Source organism: Berghia stephanieae, chromosome 10, assembly GCF_034508935.2.
Source record: "Berghia stephanieae isolate SIO BIC M18660-M18661 chromosome 10, UCSD_Bste_1.3, whole genome shotgun sequence".
Lineage (NCBI taxonomy): Eukaryota > Metazoa > Mollusca > Gastropoda > Nudibranchia > Aeolidiidae > Berghia > Berghia stephanieae.
The window spans coordinates 42,046,254-42,063,745 of record NC_088369.1 but is presented as its reverse complement, the minus strand read 5'-3'; the positions used below and the strand labels follow the sequence as shown (position 1 = coordinate 42,063,745).

The following is a 17,492-nucleotide window of genomic DNA, read 5'->3' as shown; positions in this document are numbered from 1 at the left end:
GTATTACTCATAAACGCGGATGGCAAAAAACAATAACAAAGACCCGAGTGACGTCATCTTCGAACTATCTATAACTATAACAAAAAGAAATTAAATCTGGATGAGAAAAGTGACGGTTGTATCGTAACAAATGTGACGATTTTCCAATAGGTGGTTAGGAGAGGGTTTAATGACACTCATTTCTGCAAAACTTTCAAAACTGTGACTTCGCGATTTTTTTAACGTGTTTCCCAATACGGATAAAAAAATAATCCTCTCATATTTGTGTGTAACCTTTAACGTTTATGGTCTGTTGAAGAGGGTATAGTGCGAAATTACGCCTCTCTGATGGTCTAAAAATAAGAGCAAGGGGATGTCAATGAGGTACGCATTACACACTTCATTGATCAATGGCATCAAGATTTACTTGACTTACTTAACTTAAGCATCTTGATTCCTTGTGGAACATAGGGCCTCAACAGTACTCTTCCATCTGACTCGGTTTTTTTAGGTCTTCTTTAAACGGGCCCAGGTTTGTCTGGCTGCGTGATGTTGCTTGCAGGCTTCTTGAGGGTATGGCCAATCCAGCCCCACATCAAGATTTAAGTACCAAGTATTCATAATGGCAAAATATCAACTGTTGCCATCGCTCATCACTCAGACTGAAAATGCAAGAAAGATAATTCTTGATTTGACAATCCAGAGTTATCTTTCTTCCATTTTCGTCGTCGCCAGAGACGCTCCAAAGTAAAACAAAAACAATTTTCTTCTTCCTTCAAATTTATTTACAACTTTTTTTGTAGCTCAACTATTTATCATCAGTATCACCGGGCATGGTGTTTCCGAGGTGTCTATTTTAATTCGGTACCAGGAAATAGCCCCCAGTCTGAAGAAAAGACCCCAGCTTCATCCTCCTCTGCTGACTGATTCTCTGTCTTGACATGCTTTCTCCGCACTCAACAAAGTAAGAGGTAAGTCTTGTTCTTCTTAGATTCTTTTTATGAAATGAGTTACCGAGCCAAAATGATAATGGATGTGTGGATGCACATTCTTGGTGATGTTCATATTGATGAGCGAAGTGGCAATTCGGACTCGAGTCTGAATAGTCTCCCGTGGCTAATCGGACTCGAACTCCAATGTTATTTGTTGAGTACTTGCGCATAGAGGGGAGGACGACACAATGCGGGCAGCAGAGGGTGGAACTGATAAAGAAATAGAAAAAGAGTTCAGTAGAAATTCTATTTTTGCCCATATTACACTGACTTAGTTCATACCCCTACTTTGGATTGTAGAAAAGGATTGTTGCCTGTCTCACTCTACTCTATTAGAATATGTAATTTTTAAATTATTTAATTTTGTCCTGATTTTATTTTTATTTGGACATCATGTTATGTTGTTAGAACGCTTTTTATTTATACCACAGTTACTTTGACTTTTGAAGTTGAAGAGTTTTAACTCATTTTCATTTTCATTTTAATTTCTATATGGCTTTCCAATTAATCAACGATTTTGTCTTTCTCATCATCTATACCATATATTCTTTTCTAGACTCAACAATTAGAAATGGAGGGAAACACAAACCAAATCAGTGAAGATAGAGCACCTGGAGACTGGGTAAAGGAGTTATTTGCACCAATTTATAGCTTTGATGATATTGTCAGAGAAGGCAGGGATGGCCACAAGACAGATCCAAGCATCATCAAAAGAGTGCCGATTCTTGATCCTCTCTCTGTGAAAGAAGTTTTTGAGCGAGTTCATCAGAGAGTTGTGGAAGCCGAGACAAAGACTCTGGAAGAGAACAAAGAGAGAATTGGTTTGTTTCACTTTGTGTCCTTGGGTAATACATTAATTACATAATTGCAATTGAATATATACTTGGCTATTGAGAATAAATTGGGAGTGCCAAGTGAATTTTACTAGTGACTTTTGTACTTTATGAAATTGAAATTTGGTGTCATGCGGCTTGTTGAGGACCAAATCAATTATTGTAAAGTGTATTAAGCGTGATGAAACCCTGGAAAATGTCTGTCTTAATGTTTAATTTTTATTTAAATCATGATTTTTAAAAAGCAAATAGGTACTTAAGACCTACAATGATGCCAAAACTCAAGTTTCACTGGAAAAAAATTTGGTATGGCGAAAAAAATTTGGGGTTAACTCACTCAACCCCCTAACACCGACTATATATCCGTAGTATACCCGGGCTTACTTTTATCCCATGTATATTTTTTACATTTTTCTGAGACAAATTATAGACGTAGTATCAAAGCTAATGTTTTTAATTTTTACATGTTAATGATAGTTGAATAAAACTGTCTATGCACATGCTCATTTCTAATACATTTTTTCCAATTTTGAAAAAACAGCAAACATCTCTAGGATTGAGTGAGTTAAGGGCAACTTTTGTCAAATTCCGGTAATGTTGTATTGCTCTCAATACTACTACAACCACCACTATCACATCATCATCACTATCACTAGACCTGTAAATTCTCAGTCAATTAACTGAAATCAGTCAATTCGTCAAATTCAAATATTTTTAAAAAGGGAAGAAAGAAATGAATAAAGAAAGAATTCACGAATCGTAGTCGATTGACTGTAAAGTTAACTAGGAATGTTCCACAGCCCCACGCATAGCTCATGGGCCGTTTATATTAATGATGGATATATATATTGCCAAGGCTAAGCGACGCTTTTTAGAATTGCCGTGTCTGAACACACCCCAGTGTATTTTCACACAGCCTTCGTGAAATTATTTTTTCACTTTCGAAACCTGTCGTAGCCAATTTTAACTGAGCCGCCGAGCGATAAATTTCACTGTTTCGTCTTAGCCAAAATTGACCACATTTACTTGAAGGACAGGAAAAGTATGAGAAAGAAAAATTCGAAACACCGGAAGTTCGTTATGTAGACACCTTCAAATCGAAAGTTAAATGATTGCTACAAGCACATCTCGATTACCTCATGTTGTAAACAAACTGGTTGACCGTTTCTAAGTTTCTTCACTGATTGGGTACCTAATTACAAGGAACAATGGTAAGTAGCCTAATTAATTCCCTCGAAATTTAGTTTTCTGCCATTGCTTTGCTCAAGTGAGCTTGCTGTTTACCTTTCATTTTGATTCTTTGGATTTTACCGCTACGACGAATTACGAAGAGTTTCATCATCATTGCCTTTTTCACCCTGGGTCAGGGTATAGGCCACAGACAAACAGTTTCCATCCTTCTCTATCCTGAGCCAACTTTTTTATCTCATTCCAGGTCTTACCACTTCTCTGTATATCAGCTTCTTTAATTCTTCTCCATGTTCCTCGTGGCCTTCCCTTGATCTTCTGCCCTGAGGGTTCCAGTCCAATACTTTCTTTGTTATAGTTGAGTCATTCTTTCTAAGCGTGTGTCCAATCCATCTCCATCGTCTTCTTCCTATATCCTCTCCCACTGGTTTCTGTTGTGTTCTTTTCCATACTTCTTCATTTTTTATTCTATCCATCCATTTTATTCTGAGTAGCTTACGCATGCACCTGTTTACGAAAATCTGTACCCTCCTTATACATGCCTGTGATGCGTTCCAAGTTTCACATCCATACAGTAGGACAGACTTCACGTTTGAGTTGAAAAGTCTTAGCTTTAGTTGAAGGGAGATATCTTTAGTTCTCCAAACTCTGTTCAAAGATGTGAATGCAGCCTGTGCCTTTCCTATTCGTGCTTTCACCTCTGCTTCCGTGCCTCCATCCTTGTCAATTATACTTCCGAGATAGCAGAAAGTGTCTATATCTTCGAGTTCCTGATCTTTAACTTTGATCTGCTCCCTTTGACGCGTACCTATCCTCAAGACCTTTGACTTTGCAGGGTGAATTCTTAGACCAATTGATTCCGAGAGGCTGTTTATAATTGTGGTTTTTGCTTGCATCTGGTCCTGGGTGTGGGACAAAAGAGCCAGATCATCTGCAAAATCCAGATCATCCAACTGTGTCCAGGGGGTCCACTGTATCCCATTTCTTCTCCCTTTGGAGGTTTCCTTCATTAGCCAATCAATGGCAAGGATGAACAGGAATGGAGAGAGCAAGCATCCCTGCTTGACACCAGTCTTAATTTCAAAGCTGTCAGTAAGCTGATCTTCATGTACAACCCTGCAACTTGATCCTTCATACATTTCCTTAATGAGGTTTACTATCTTTTCAGGGAGTCCATAATGTGCCAGAATTTTCCACAATGTTGCTCTGTCAATACTGTCGAAAGCCTTCTCGTAATCCAGAAAGTTGACAATAAGAGGAGAGTTCCATTCTATAGACTGTTCCACTATGACTCGCAGAGAGGCAATCTGGTCGGTGGTTGAACGGTTTTTTCGAAAACCTGCCTGTTCGTCCCGCAGTTTAGCATCTGTTGCATTCTTAATTCTCTCTAAAATAATACGGTTGAAAACCTTTCCTGGGATAGAAAGAAGAGTGATGCCTCGATAATTATTACAATTACTGAGGTCCCCTTTCTTTGGAAGCTTGATAAGATGTCCTTCCTTCCAATCCTTTGGGAATATCCCGTCATTCCAGATTCTCTCAAATAGTGGGTGCAGGGCCTCAGCATTTCTTTCCGCATCAACTTTTAGAGCCTCCGGTGGAATCTGGTCTGGTCCAGCAGCTTTCCCCCTTTTCATCTTGTTAATGGCACCCACAATCTCTGCTATCGATGGTGGATCACAGCTAATTGGTAGCTCATTCCTTGCAGGCAAAATTTCTGGCTGGTTGTCTGGTGGTGGTCTGTTCAGAAGGCAGTTGAAATGTTCCCTCCATCGTTCAGATTGAGCCTCTTTTCCAAAAATAGTTTTCCCATCTTTGTCTTTGACTGATACCTCTGGTTTCCCATATTTTCCAGCAAGTGTCTTGGTAGTTTGATAAAGGATCCTCATGTGTCCTCCAGTCGCTGCTGCTTCTGCTTTCTCTGCAAGTCTGTTCATGAATGCTTCCTTGTCTTTCTTCACAGATCTTTTGACTTCCTTAGCTATGGCTCGATACTGCTCTTGTGCATCCAGTCTTGAAGCCCTTGTTCGGCTTGCATTCACTTGTTCCTTCCTTGTTCTCCTCTTTTCAATAAGGTCCAAGGTGGTTGGACTTATCCATTCTTTATGTTCCGATTTCTTTACCCCCAATACCTCGTGGCAAGTTGTTATGTAGACTTCCTTGATCTTTGCCCAATGTGACTCTACATCTATGTCCTCCTCGAGCTCAGTAAGAGGTTGGAATCTATTACTCAATTGTAGTTTGAATTCCTCATTCTTTTCCCCATCAAGTGCATTCACCTCGAATTTTCTTCTTGTATGTGATCTGGCCCCGTGTTTTCTGAGTCGGAGCTTAAGCTTTGCCAATAGCAGGTGGTGGTCTGATCCAACATCTGCCCCTCTCCGTACTGTCACATCTTCCAATGAACGTCTGAATCTACGAGAGATACAAAAATGATCAATCTGATTCTCTGTCATACCATCTGGTGAGACCCAAGTTGCTTTGTGGATCCTCTTATGGGGGAACACTGATCCTCCAATCACCAAACTGTTGAATGCACAGAAATTTGCAAATCTCTCACCATTATCATTCATTTCTCCCATGCCATGACGTCCCATGATACCTTCATAGCCTACGTTATCCTGTCCCACTTTTGCATTAGCATCTCCCATCAATATGTTGATGTCTTTCCTTGGCAACTTGTCAATGACTTGTTGTAGCAGACCATAAAATGTATCTTTGTCCTCATCTGTTGCATCATTTGTTGGGGCATAGATCTGTACAATGTTCATGCTGATCTTCTTACTCCGTGTTGTAAAGGACGCCATGATGATCCTTTCTCCGCATTGTTCCCATCCTCTCAGTGACTTCTGGGCAAACTTGCTTAGAATTATTCCTACTCCCTGTGTATGAATCCCGTCCCCTCTCCCTGAATATAAAATCTTCTCCCCAGACTTGAGGTGTTTCTGTCCGGATTGTATCCAGTGGGTTTCGCTTACTCCAAGTATATGCAGCCTGTATCTTCTCATCTCAGTCACAACTTGAGAGCTTTTTCCTGCTTCATACATGGTGCGAACGTTCCACGACGCAATTCGAAGCTGCTTGTTTGGCGAAGACGTCATCGGGTCAGCAGAGTCCTTTGGGCTTTGTCTGTTGTCCTTCATAAATTCTGATATTCCAGAAACTCTTCGGTCGCCCAAGCTAAAAAAAGGATTTGGTTTGTCTGTCTGTGTTTCTGTAACGGTTAAAGTTTAACGGAAAGGGGTGTTAACCCTTTGCCAACCCCCAACCTGGAGGACCAGGTGACTCAAAGATGGAGGAATCACACACCATTAGTCGCCTTTTACGACACGCTGGCTTGGCGTTGGGCTATTCTTGACCCTCTCAGTTGAGGGACCCCGGACACCACACGGGGTACGAAGAGTTTCAGTTTCAGTCAATTTTTATAGAGCTCATTTACAGGTCTATATCACTACTACAACAACAACCACAACCACATCATTACTACCACTACTACTTACTACTACAACAACAACCACAAACACATCATCACTACCACTGCCACTACTACTACAACCACCACCACCAGATCATCATCACTACCACTACAACTACAACAACCACTACCACATCATCGTCATTACCATTGCTATTACAACAACCACCACATCATCATCATTGCTACCACTACTACTACAACCACCACCACCACCACCACTACAACAACCAGCACATCACCATCACTACCAAGACTACTACAACCACTACCCATGTTTCATTATCACCACCACCATCTGTTTTGATGTGAAATCAACGCTCCACCGATTCAGTTTATTTTTAAAGGCCCTATTTAAATTTTATTGCCAAAATTACTATCTATGTTTTCATTACTTCATCCTTTTGAAAGTGAAAGAGAAATCTACCAGCTGGGACCAATACCTCAGTCCATGTCAGATCAATGATTTATTATGACAAATAAAAGACTTAAAATTTTTTATATTCTGAAAAAAAAAAAAAAAGGCATACATTCATATAAACAAATTCATAGTTGTCTCTATATGGTTGACATGAGGCAGTCTGGTGAGAATACGATTCAATAGTCTGATGTCACATCTGCCGGGTAACCAGCAGCCTGGTTCTAAACAAAGAAAATTGGTACTTTTTATTCTTCATGCTGGCTTGAGCTTTTTCACATGTCATGTGACCAGAATGTATTAAAGTCAAAACATGATCAGATTTATAATGTTTTTCTCCTCTGGATACACTTTTATGCTTATCAGAGAAGTATTCAATAAGGGTGTCCGCCATTGTTTCGATAGTTTTAAACCAGTTACAAAGTTACTATGTGTCATTACGAGGGAAGTGATGTCACGACTGTTGAAGCCTATTGCATTATCTCCGGGTGGAATTTAAAAACGTTAAGTGAGTGATCTTTTTTTTTTTTAATCTTCTTCCAGAGGAGCAAAAGCTGAAATACATTGATCCAAGAAAGTCAAGCATTTGGAACACAGAAGAGCTCGACACACTAAGGAATGTGTACAAAGCTGCAAAAGGTTTTGCTCTACTCTAATTATTTATTTAATTGGTTTGTTTTTGTTTGATGTTTTGTATTATTTTTTTTTCGAATTTCTGTTATAATAATAATATTTTCATTTTCATCCATTTTGTTGTTGTTGTTGTTGTTGTTATTGTCATCTGCACTGCAAGCATTTTTTCAATTTTCACCTTTCTCAAAATGCAAAGTACATATGTAATGTCCTACAAGTACAAGGTTGTGTGGCTATGTGGGCTAGTGGTATGACACTCGCTTTGAGATCGGAAGGTCCTGGGTTTGAGCCTCGCTTGCTTGACGTATAGTCGAGTCCTTGGAGACGGCTTTTTACTCACATTCTATCACCGTACCCAGGTGTAAAATGAGTACCTGGTTGATAACAGCGTTATCTTTGTCCGTCATGTCCTGTCCTACATGTGAAATGTTGCTGACCCCTTGTAAAGCACTTTGAGCACGTTAAGTGGATATTGCACTAGTTGAAAAAGTAAGAGTAAGAAACTAAAGTTGAATTTAATCCAATTTTTTGTTTATTTTATTTAATTTCCATTTTTTCTTTTAGGTGAAATTAGAAAGCTAGAAGTGTCTCTTAGAGAGAATACTGCACACAAGGATGCTCTTGAGAACAAAGTCACTCAACAAAGAAAAGAACTTGAAGGTCTTCGACGAATGGTGGCTGAAGTCACTAAGTCAAACCAGAGGTTGGTGATTCATAGGGACAGTTTGCAAAAGGATATGGCCGTTCTTGAGGTTAAGCTGGCTGCACTTACTAACATGTGGCATGATATAGAAAGTGAAAAGGTGAGGTGACGAATCTTGATTGGGTTACATATTAAACTTTGTTTTTATTATACAATGAAAACTTACAATGCTAATTGAATGGATAATTGAGATGTAATCTAATAATTGGGGGACATAATAGCTTGGTTGGTAGAGCACTTGCTTCACGGACCCAAGATGGATCCCAGGTGACGTCGAGTGATTGGGTAGCTGGGTCTGTTACATCTGGGAGAAAGTACTTTGCAATAGACAAATTACCTATCCAAAGAGTAGCCAGCAATTGCTATTGTCAGTTTAACACCACAGAATCTGGAATAAACTCTGGCTTCATGGGCCTAATGGCTCTTAAGGATGGCTAGAAATAATTAAGGCAAGCACTTGTTTTTGTTTTTAGGTGTTTAACGGCACTTTCGACACTATTTAGGTCATTTAAGCGACCGAAGGCAAACACAGGGTCATTAGTCACTCACCGATATGGCTGACGCGAGTTTCATTGTGCATGATTCTGATATTACGTCCTGTTCTTTGTTACTTTGTTATCTAGTAAGTCTATGCTTGTTGGGAACTTAATGATAATCATGAACTGTTTTGCGGCTTTGTGGTCTTGTGGTATGAAACTCGCTTTCGGATCAGAAGGTCCTGAGTTCGAACCAACTTCAGTGCATAGTTGAGTCCTTGGAAAAGGCTTTTTACTCTCATTCTCTCACCGCATACTCAGGTGTAAAATGAGTACCTGGCCGTTAACAGTGTTGTCTCTGTCGGGAAAAAAAATTTAATATCGCCTGACAGGTGTTATGTCTCGTTCTGTATGTTACGTGTTGCTGTTCGTCAGGGACCCCTTGTAAAGCGCTTTGAGCACATTAAGTGGATATATAAAAGCTCAAGTATAGCTCCAGTACTGAATTCCACATTGATTTGTTATTCCATCAACTCATTGCACTGCCAGTTTTGCCAAGATCTCATGTACTCGATGTGGGAACGAACCTGAAATCGCAGAGTATCTAGTTGAACGGTGTGTTATGACGAAGTTTCCAGGCGGGTTTGCGATGGTGCACGAGTGCGGTAAAGAATTTGCTGATTGGGTCAATTGTCATAACATAGTAGTGTGAGTACCATTAGAAGCTGCTGCAGATTGGGTCGGTCATCATAACATGGTAGTGTGAGCACCATTAGAAGCTGCTGCAGAATGGGTCGATTTTCATATCATAGTAGTGTGAGCACCATTTGAATTAGAAGCTGCCAAGATCTCTAATATAATGGTGTATGTACAATGTTTTACTTTTACTGTTGATTAGTTGTTTTAACGTTATTTTATAAGTCATAAGAATGAGAAAAAAAAAATTAGAATTAAAAAATGAGCTTTCTTATAGCACAATATCCATAAAATGTGCACTCATAGTGTTTTACTAGGGGTTACAAGCCAACAGCAACACTTAACTTGTAGGACAAAAACAAAGCCTGAAAGCTGACACTTTTTTTTTTGAACAAAGAGAAAGCTATTGCCTGTGAGATACTCATTCTATACCTGAGTTTAGTGCTGAAGACTGTGAGAAAAGAGCTTTTTCAAAGAACTCAAGTTAGTGCCAGCCGGAATGGGACTTGCTCAGGAACCTTCCAGTCCAAAGGGGCAGCGTGGCTCAGTGGTACGTTCTTTGCTTCATACCCGAAAGGTATCGAGTTCAATCACCCACTGCTGCACTGTATGGCCTTGAGCAAGTCACCTCACCTTAGCTCAATTAGCGGCACTCACTGCGGCTGACACCTGGGTTATTCCAGTCTTCCTTTGGAATAGACCCTAGAAACAAATTTCCCCTATGGGATGACTAAAGGGAATTTTATTTATTTTAAAGCTGAGTGGCATATTATAACCCATAAAATTGCCATACTTATCTGTTCAAAATTTATTTTGAAAGAAAAAAAGAACAAAAATATTTTTCACTGTAAATCTACTTGTTGGTTTGCTCCATTAATATTTTATAAGGAGCTAGCTATGTGGTCTAGTCGTATGGTATGACTCTCGCCTTCAGATCGGAAGGTCCTGGGTTTGATCCCAGCTCTGAGCGGCGCATAGTTCAGTTCTTGGAAAAGGCTCTTTGCTGACATTCTCTCACCTTACTCAGGTGTATAATGAGTACTTGTCCGTTAACAGTGTTGTCCCTGTAGGAAATAATTGTAATATTGCCTAACAGGTGTCATGTCTCATCCTACATGTTACTGTTGGCCAGGGACCATTTGTAAAAGTGCTTTGAGCAAGCTCAGTGGACATTGCGCTATATGAAAGCTCAATTTTTTTATTAAATTTTTTTAACATTGTTATCACCATCTTATTGCATTTTTTTTTTCACAGACTAGATCCTTGAACGAAGCAAAAGAAGCCAGAATCCAGCTAGACACAGAAAGATTACGTTGTCAAAAACTGGAAACCAGCGTGGCAGAAGCCAATCAAAATCTTCTTCGAGAAACAACCTTGATACAGAGAAATCTTCAAACGAAATACGAAACAGAAATTAAAGACTTGCAGGAAGTCGTAAGAGATTTGACCCTTGAACTGCGTGATGAACGACAGCAACACGTAGCAACCAAACGAGGTTTAGACCACCTGCGACAACATTTCTCTAGTATTCCTCTCCAAGATATATTACCACGCGGTGTAGTGGATACAGATCAAGTCTCTAAAATTGATCATTTAAACTCATAGCTTTTGTGGCCCTGGACCAGGGTATAGTCGTCATCCACATAGCCTATAGATAGTATGCGCTTGGCTAAGAAGCTCATAACATTGCCATCCGGAAGTATAACGGACCAACACACAAAACTGTGTGTATCCATGAACGTTTATAGTCCGGTTAATACAGTTCAGTGAGCATTACTCATAAACGCGGACGGCAAAAAACAATAACAAAGACCTGAGTGACGTCATCTTCGTACTATCTGTGGAACAAAAGTTCATTGCGGATTCTATGACGTTATACTCGGACAGTAAATATTGCTTGCTAATTTTAGGATAAGACGCAAGTATATCTCAATGCGCTTTCCACCAGATCTAACAGTCCCTTCTATTGTGCAGCTATGTGGTCTAGTGGTATGACACTCACTTTTGAATCGGAAGTCCTGGGTTCGAGCCTCGCTCGGTGCATAATTTTGAGTCCTTGGAAAAGGCTCACATTCACTTTACTCACATTCTCTCACCATACTCTGGTGTAAAATGAGTACCCAGTCGTTAACAGCGTTGTCTCTGTCTGAAAAATTGTAATATCAGCTAAAAGGCTTCATGTCCTGTCCTACATGTTAAATGTTGCTGTTGGCCAGGGACCCATTGTAAAGTGCTTTGAGCATGTTCAGTGGATATTGCACTATATAAAAGCTTTTTTAAAAATATTTTATTGAATCAATTGTAAGCAGACAGAATGCAAAATGCATTTTTTATGGGCTTACACTTGGACAACATGGGTGATTCCTGTGGACATCAGACATACTATCCTGTTTGATGGATTAGCTATATTCCTTCATGGAATTCCAAGGCGACAGGATCTTACTGTGACAATATGGGTGATTCCTGTGGACATTGGACATACTATCCTGTTTGATGGATTAGCTATATTCCTTCATGGAATGCCAAGGCGACAGGATCTCATTGTGACAACATGGGTGATTCCTGTGGACATCGGACATACTATCCTGTTTGATGAATTAGCTGTATTCCTTCATGGAATGCCTAGGCGACGACAGGATCTCACTGTGACAACATGGGTGATTCCTGTGGACATCAGACATACTATCCTGTTTGATGAATTAGCTATATTCCTTCATGGAATGCCTAGGCGATGACAGGATCTCACTGTGACAACATGGGTGGTTCCTGTGGACATCATTATATCACCTTTGACCAATAATTGTTTATTATCGGAGGAATGAGATCCGTTGATTTGTGACTAATTAATTGTCAAATACAAGAGGGATAACTGTTACTGTTCTTGTCGTTGTCAAGTAGACAAGGGACACAACCACGATTATTTTTCTTTCATTAAAAAGATGTTTCACCACTTGATTAATGTGAATGACCCTTTCAAGTGTTTTGCCTTTTTTAAATTTTAATTTAATTTTTTTATTTGTTTCTGTTTTGTATTGTAACAGGAGAGGGGGTTGTCATGTGTGTTTAACAGCCAAATAGTTTAGTCCTTGGAAAAGGCTGTTTACTCACATTCTCTCACTATACTCAGGTATAAAATCAGTACCTGGTCTCTAAAAGTGTTGTCTCTGTGTATGTCGGGGAAGAACTTGTATTATCGCCTAACAGGCGTCATGTCTCATTTTACCTGTTACCTGTTGTTGTTGGCCAGCGACCCTTTGTAAAGCGCTTTGAGCATGTTTATTGGATATTGCCCTATATAAAAATCTCAAAATTTTGCGATAGAATAGTGTCCTATCCAAAGAGTAGCAACCAATTACTATTGCCCAGGTCATTATACAGAAATATCGAGATAAACTCCGGCTTCATGGGCATAATGGCTGTGAGGTAATTATTAAAAAAAAAAAAAATTGAGCTTTTTATACAGTGCATTGCAATATCCATAAAACTTGCTTAAATCGCTTTTACAAAGGATCCCCATCAAACAGCATCAAATAACATGTAGAACGAGACATGACGCTATTAACCGCCAGTACTCATTTTACACCTGAGTATGATAAGAGAATGTGAATCAAGAGCCTTTTCAAAGGACCCAACTATGCACTGAGCGAGGCTTGTTCTCTCTCCTCTGATTATATTATCTAATCTATAGATAGTATGCGCTTGGCTAAAAAGCTCACTGGGTGGGGATCCTGACCTCCCATAGTGGGCAGGGTGGTACAACTGTGTCTTCTACCCCCTTATATCTGTTTTCCAACTTGCTTTCTGTCTTTGTCTTGGGATGAGATTGCTTGGTTTTGTCCTGGCCCTGGCCAGATACCCTGGCTCGGAGGGAGACAGTCAAATTTTTAGTTAAGAGTATTGGGGGATGATATTTTTTTCCCTTGTAAATCATCCCTCTGTTATACACTGTATTTTTTGTTTACATATTATATATGATTTGTAAACATTTGAGTGTGTCCCTCTTAGTTGAGACCTGTGATTGTGTCTGGATGAGACTTTTAGGTCTAACTAAGTACTTTGATAGTGTGCTCTTGGAATCTACATCTGTTCCCTATTTGAACCAATTACCCTTTGTATTACCTTTTCTTGGGTGTTATAATTGTAATTCTAGAACTTTTACTATCCAATTTTCTTCCTTTTTACTGGCGCTGATATGACTTTTAATGTGTTGCAAGCGCCGTAAAACTCTTAAAAACAAAAACATAAAAAGCTCACAACATTGCCATCCGGAAGTATAACGGACCGACACACAAAACTCTGGGTAACCTTGACCTTTTATAGTCTGGATAATACAGTTAAGTGAGAAGTATTCATAAATGCGGATGGCAAAAAAAACAATAACAAGGACCAGAATGTGTTGCAAGCGCCGTAAAACCTTAAAAACAAAGAAATTTTAATCTTCAAAACACACTCAAAGTATTGTTCGATGAAGCATACAAGCCAAAAAATTTTTTTCTCTTTATGTCACTAAATATAGATGACCAAAAAAATAGCCGTTTTCTGTGAATGATGATAAGTTAGAAGCTGAAGAACATTTTAAAATTAAATTAAATTAAACTGAGCTTTATATAGCGCAATATCCACTAAATGTGCTGAAAGCGCTTTACAAGGGGTCCCTGGTCAACAGCAACATTTAACATGTAGGACGGGACATGACGCCTGTTAGGCTATAGATAGTATGCGCTTGGCTCAGAAGCCCATAACAGTGCCATCCGGAAGTATAATGGACCAACACACAAAACTGTGTGTATCCATGAACGTTTATAGTCAGATTAATACAGTTCAGTGAGCATTACTCATAAACGCGGATGGCAAAAAACAATAACAAACACATGAGTGACGTCATCTTCGAACTATCTATATTACAATTTTTCGGACAAAGACAACGCTGTTAACGGCCAGTCTTGTCATTTTACACCTGAGTACGGTGAGAGAATGTGAGTAAAGAGCCTTTTCCAAGGACTCAACTATGCGCCGAACGTGAGGCACGAATCCAGGACCTTCCAATCCGAAAGTGAGTGTCATACCACTAGACCACATAGCCGCACATTCCGATAATTCCTTGCTGACCTCGACAGGCAGAGCGTCTGGGCGGGGTTCCTGACCTCCCATAGTGGGCAGGGAGGTGCATACTGTGTCTTCTATCCCCCTATGTCTGTTTTCCAACATGCTTTCTGTCTTTGTATTGGAATGAGGTTACTTGGTTTTGTCCTGGCCCTGGCTGAGAGAGAAACACTCAAATGTATAGTTATTGTTTTGGGAGATGATATTATTTTCCCTTGTAAATCATCTCTCTGTTATTGACTTATGTATTATATTTGTTGTTTTGAATGAATAGTGTAAGCATTCGAGTGTGTGCCAGTTCGTGTCAAGATGAGACTTTTAGGTGATCTCAAACTGTAAGTACATTGATGGTGTTCTCTTGGAATCTACACCAATTCCCTATTTGTACCATTCCCCTTTGTCTTACCTTTTCTTGGATGCTTTAACTGTAATTCTAGAACTTTTTACTATTCCATATTCTCCCTTTTTACTGGCGCTGGTATGACCTAAATGTGTTACAAGCGCCGTAAAACCCTTAAAAACAAACAAAAACAAAGAAATTTGAAGTTTCAAAACACACTCAAGGTATTGTTCGTTGAGGCAAACAAGACAAAAACATTTTTCTTTATGTTACTAAATATAGATAACAAAAAATAGCTGTTTTCTGTGAATGATGTAAATGCAATTTGGCAAGTTTTAAAAGTTACCTCCTTATTCATTAGATCAGTAGAAATATAACATGAACAAATATATTGCTGTTAAAGAAAAGGTTTTTATTTAGAGTTACTTCTCAATGTCGGGCGAGCTATAAATACACGCATGTTCGCATTCTTCCAGAGTGTCGTAATGGTTATTGCCGAGCCAACAACCCTCATGATACATGCATGTTTCTGATGTTTGATTATAGTAATACATTCGGAAATCTGCCATACACATCTCGTAGCCTGGTTCCGGAAGGACGCATGCATCTGAAAAGAACAAAATGGCGAGAGGGGGAATTATAATAAATAAATTTTTAAAAAATTTCCCTTTATTCATTCCATAGGGGATTTTTGTTTCTCTAGGGTCTATTCCAAGGGAAGACTGGAATAAACCAGGCGTCATCCGCAGTGCAGCGCCGCAAATTAAGCTAGGGCGAGGTGACTTGCTCAAGGCCACACATCGCAGCGGCGGGTGAACGAACTCGGTACCGCTGAGCCACGCTGTCCCACAAGAGTACAGCTTGGTGGAGAAAAGTTATTGGACTTTTTGATGGATGGCAGACGAGATATCATATTTATGAAATAATAAACTACCACTGCTACTACTATGTGTAACCTTGAACGTTTATAGTCTGACTATATTATTATCCTTATGTCTAAGCTAACGGGTAGATTATGGGGCTCGATAGCCTTGATATTGACAGGCAATCCGAGATGCACATTCCTCCCACCAAATCCAAGCATCAGTAACACACTTTATAGTCACCTAGAACAACTACAAAAGACGTCTAACTTCTACGTCATGGCACAAGACCGAAGGGCTAGAGCTCAGGTGGTGGCTGGTTCGGATAAGTAAGTAAGTAAGTAAAAGACCTGAGATGCACATTCCTCCCACCAAATCCAAGCATCAGTCACACACTTTATAGTCACCTGGAACAACTACAAAAGACGTCTAACTTCTACGTCATGGCACAAGACCGAAGGGCTAGAGCTCAGGTGGTCGCTGGTTCGGATAAGTAAGTAAGTAAATAAGTAAGTAAGTAAACACACTTTATAGTCACCTGGTATAACTACAAAAGACGTCTAACTTCTACGTCATGGCACAAGACCGAAGGGCTAGAGCTCAGGTGGTCGCTGGTTCGGATAAGTAAGTAAAAGACCTGAGATGCACATTCCTCCCACCAAATCCAAGCATCAGTAACACACTTTATAGTCACCTGGAACAACTACAAAAGACGTCCAACTTCTACGTCATGGCACAAGACCGAAGGGCTAGAGCTCAGGTGGTCGCTGGTTCGGATAAGTAAGTAAGTAAGTAAGTAAAAGACCTGAGATGCACATTCCTCCCACCAAATCCAAGCATCAGTAACACACTTTATAGTCACCTGGAACAACTACAAAAGACGTCTAACTTCTACGTCATGGCACAAGACCGAAGGGCTAGAGCTCAGGTGGTCGCTGGTTCGGATAAGTAAGTAAGTAAGTAAAAGACCTGAGATGCACATTCCTCCCACCAAATCCAAGCATCAGTCACACACTTTATAGTCACCTGGAACAACTACAAAAGACGTCTAACTTCTACGTCATGGCACAAGACTGAAGGGCTAGAGCTCAGGTGGTCGCTGGTTCGGATAAGTAAGTAAGTAAATAAGTAAGTAAGTAAACACACTTTATAGTCACCTGGTATAACTACAAAAGACGTCTAACTTCTACGTCATGGCACAAGACCGAAGGGCTAGAGCTCAGGTGGTCGCTGGTTCGGATAAGTAAGTAAGTAAGTAAGACAGGCAATTCATCCAGGACGAGGAAAAGTCTGATGTAACACCCTAGAAGTGCCAAGGAAGGCTGGACAATCCTGGAGCGTGTAGACGTAGAAGAACCTGGATCCACCGATGTCACCCGATCATCCAGCACTCATGCCCCTGCCTGCCATTTGGGTGTATGGCTCCGCTGCCTAAAGTCTGGCATGGCAGTTTTTATGCATCGCTTTCGGCTGCAACGCGGCCGCAATAAATCGCAAAATATCACTGATTTGCATTGCGGCCGCAAAATCTGCAATTTTTTGCAAGATCTGAATTTTTTTTTTTTTTTTTTTTTTTTTTTGTGTGCAAATTTTCGAAATTTTACAAAGATAAAAAATACACACACAAAAAAAAAACCCCTCCTTACCACTAGCAACAAAATCGTCACATTTTTTACGACACAATATACATTTTTAAAATTCAGATTTATTTTGTACGTCATTAACTTTGAAGAATGATCTTTGTTTGATTAATAAGAACATAAAGTTGTTTTGTAGAGAGCTTTTTTCAAGTT

The 17,492-nt window shown here is 39.7% G+C and overlaps 2 protein-coding genes across 2 annotated transcripts in view; one reads left to right on the top strand and one right to left on the bottom strand.

Moving 5' to 3' along the window:
- The first annotated feature begins 672 nt into the window (after window positions 1-672).
- Window positions 673-12,348, top strand: LOC144981161 (uncharacterized). The gene is made up of 5 exons (XM_078929316.1): window positions 673-950; window positions 1,528-1,792; window positions 7,429-7,524; window positions 8,083-8,321; window positions 10,648-12,348. The coding sequence occupies exons 2-5, from the start codon at window positions 1,543-1,545 to the stop codon at window positions 10,996-10,998; spliced, it is 936 nt and encodes a 311-aa protein (XP_078785442.1). The 5' UTR covers window positions 673-950; window positions 1,528-1,542; the 3' UTR covers window positions 10,999-12,348.
- A 2,879-nt stretch (window positions 12,349-15,227) lies between these two features.
- LOC144981160 (kappaPI-actitoxin-Ael3a-like) overlaps window positions 15,228-17,492 on the bottom strand; it is a 2,756-nt gene continuing 491 nt past the window's right edge. The window contains exon 2 of the mRNA XM_078929315.1: window positions 15,228-15,443. Coding sequence (XP_078785441.1) covers window positions 15,259-15,443 — 185 coding nt within the window. The 3' untranslated portion in view covers window positions 15,228-15,258. The remainder of the gene's footprint in view (window positions 15,444-17,492) is intronic.

What these genes read in the sequence shown, in the direction of transcription:
- LOC144981161 (XM_078929316.1), top strand. Translation starts at nt 1,543, where the DNA reads ATGGAGGGAAACACAAACCAAATCAGTGAAGATAGAGCACCTGGAGAC. An exon ending in AGAGAACAAAGAGAGAATTG is followed by an intron (nt 1,793 to 7,428) that starts GTTTGTTTCACT and finishes ATCTTCTTCCAG; the next exon opens with AGGAGCAAAAGCTGAAATAC. An exon ending in TGTGTACAAAGCTGCAAAAG is followed by an intron (nt 7,525 to 8,082) that starts GTTTTGCTCTAC and finishes TTTTTCTTTTAG; the next exon opens with GTGAAATTAGAAAGCTAGAA.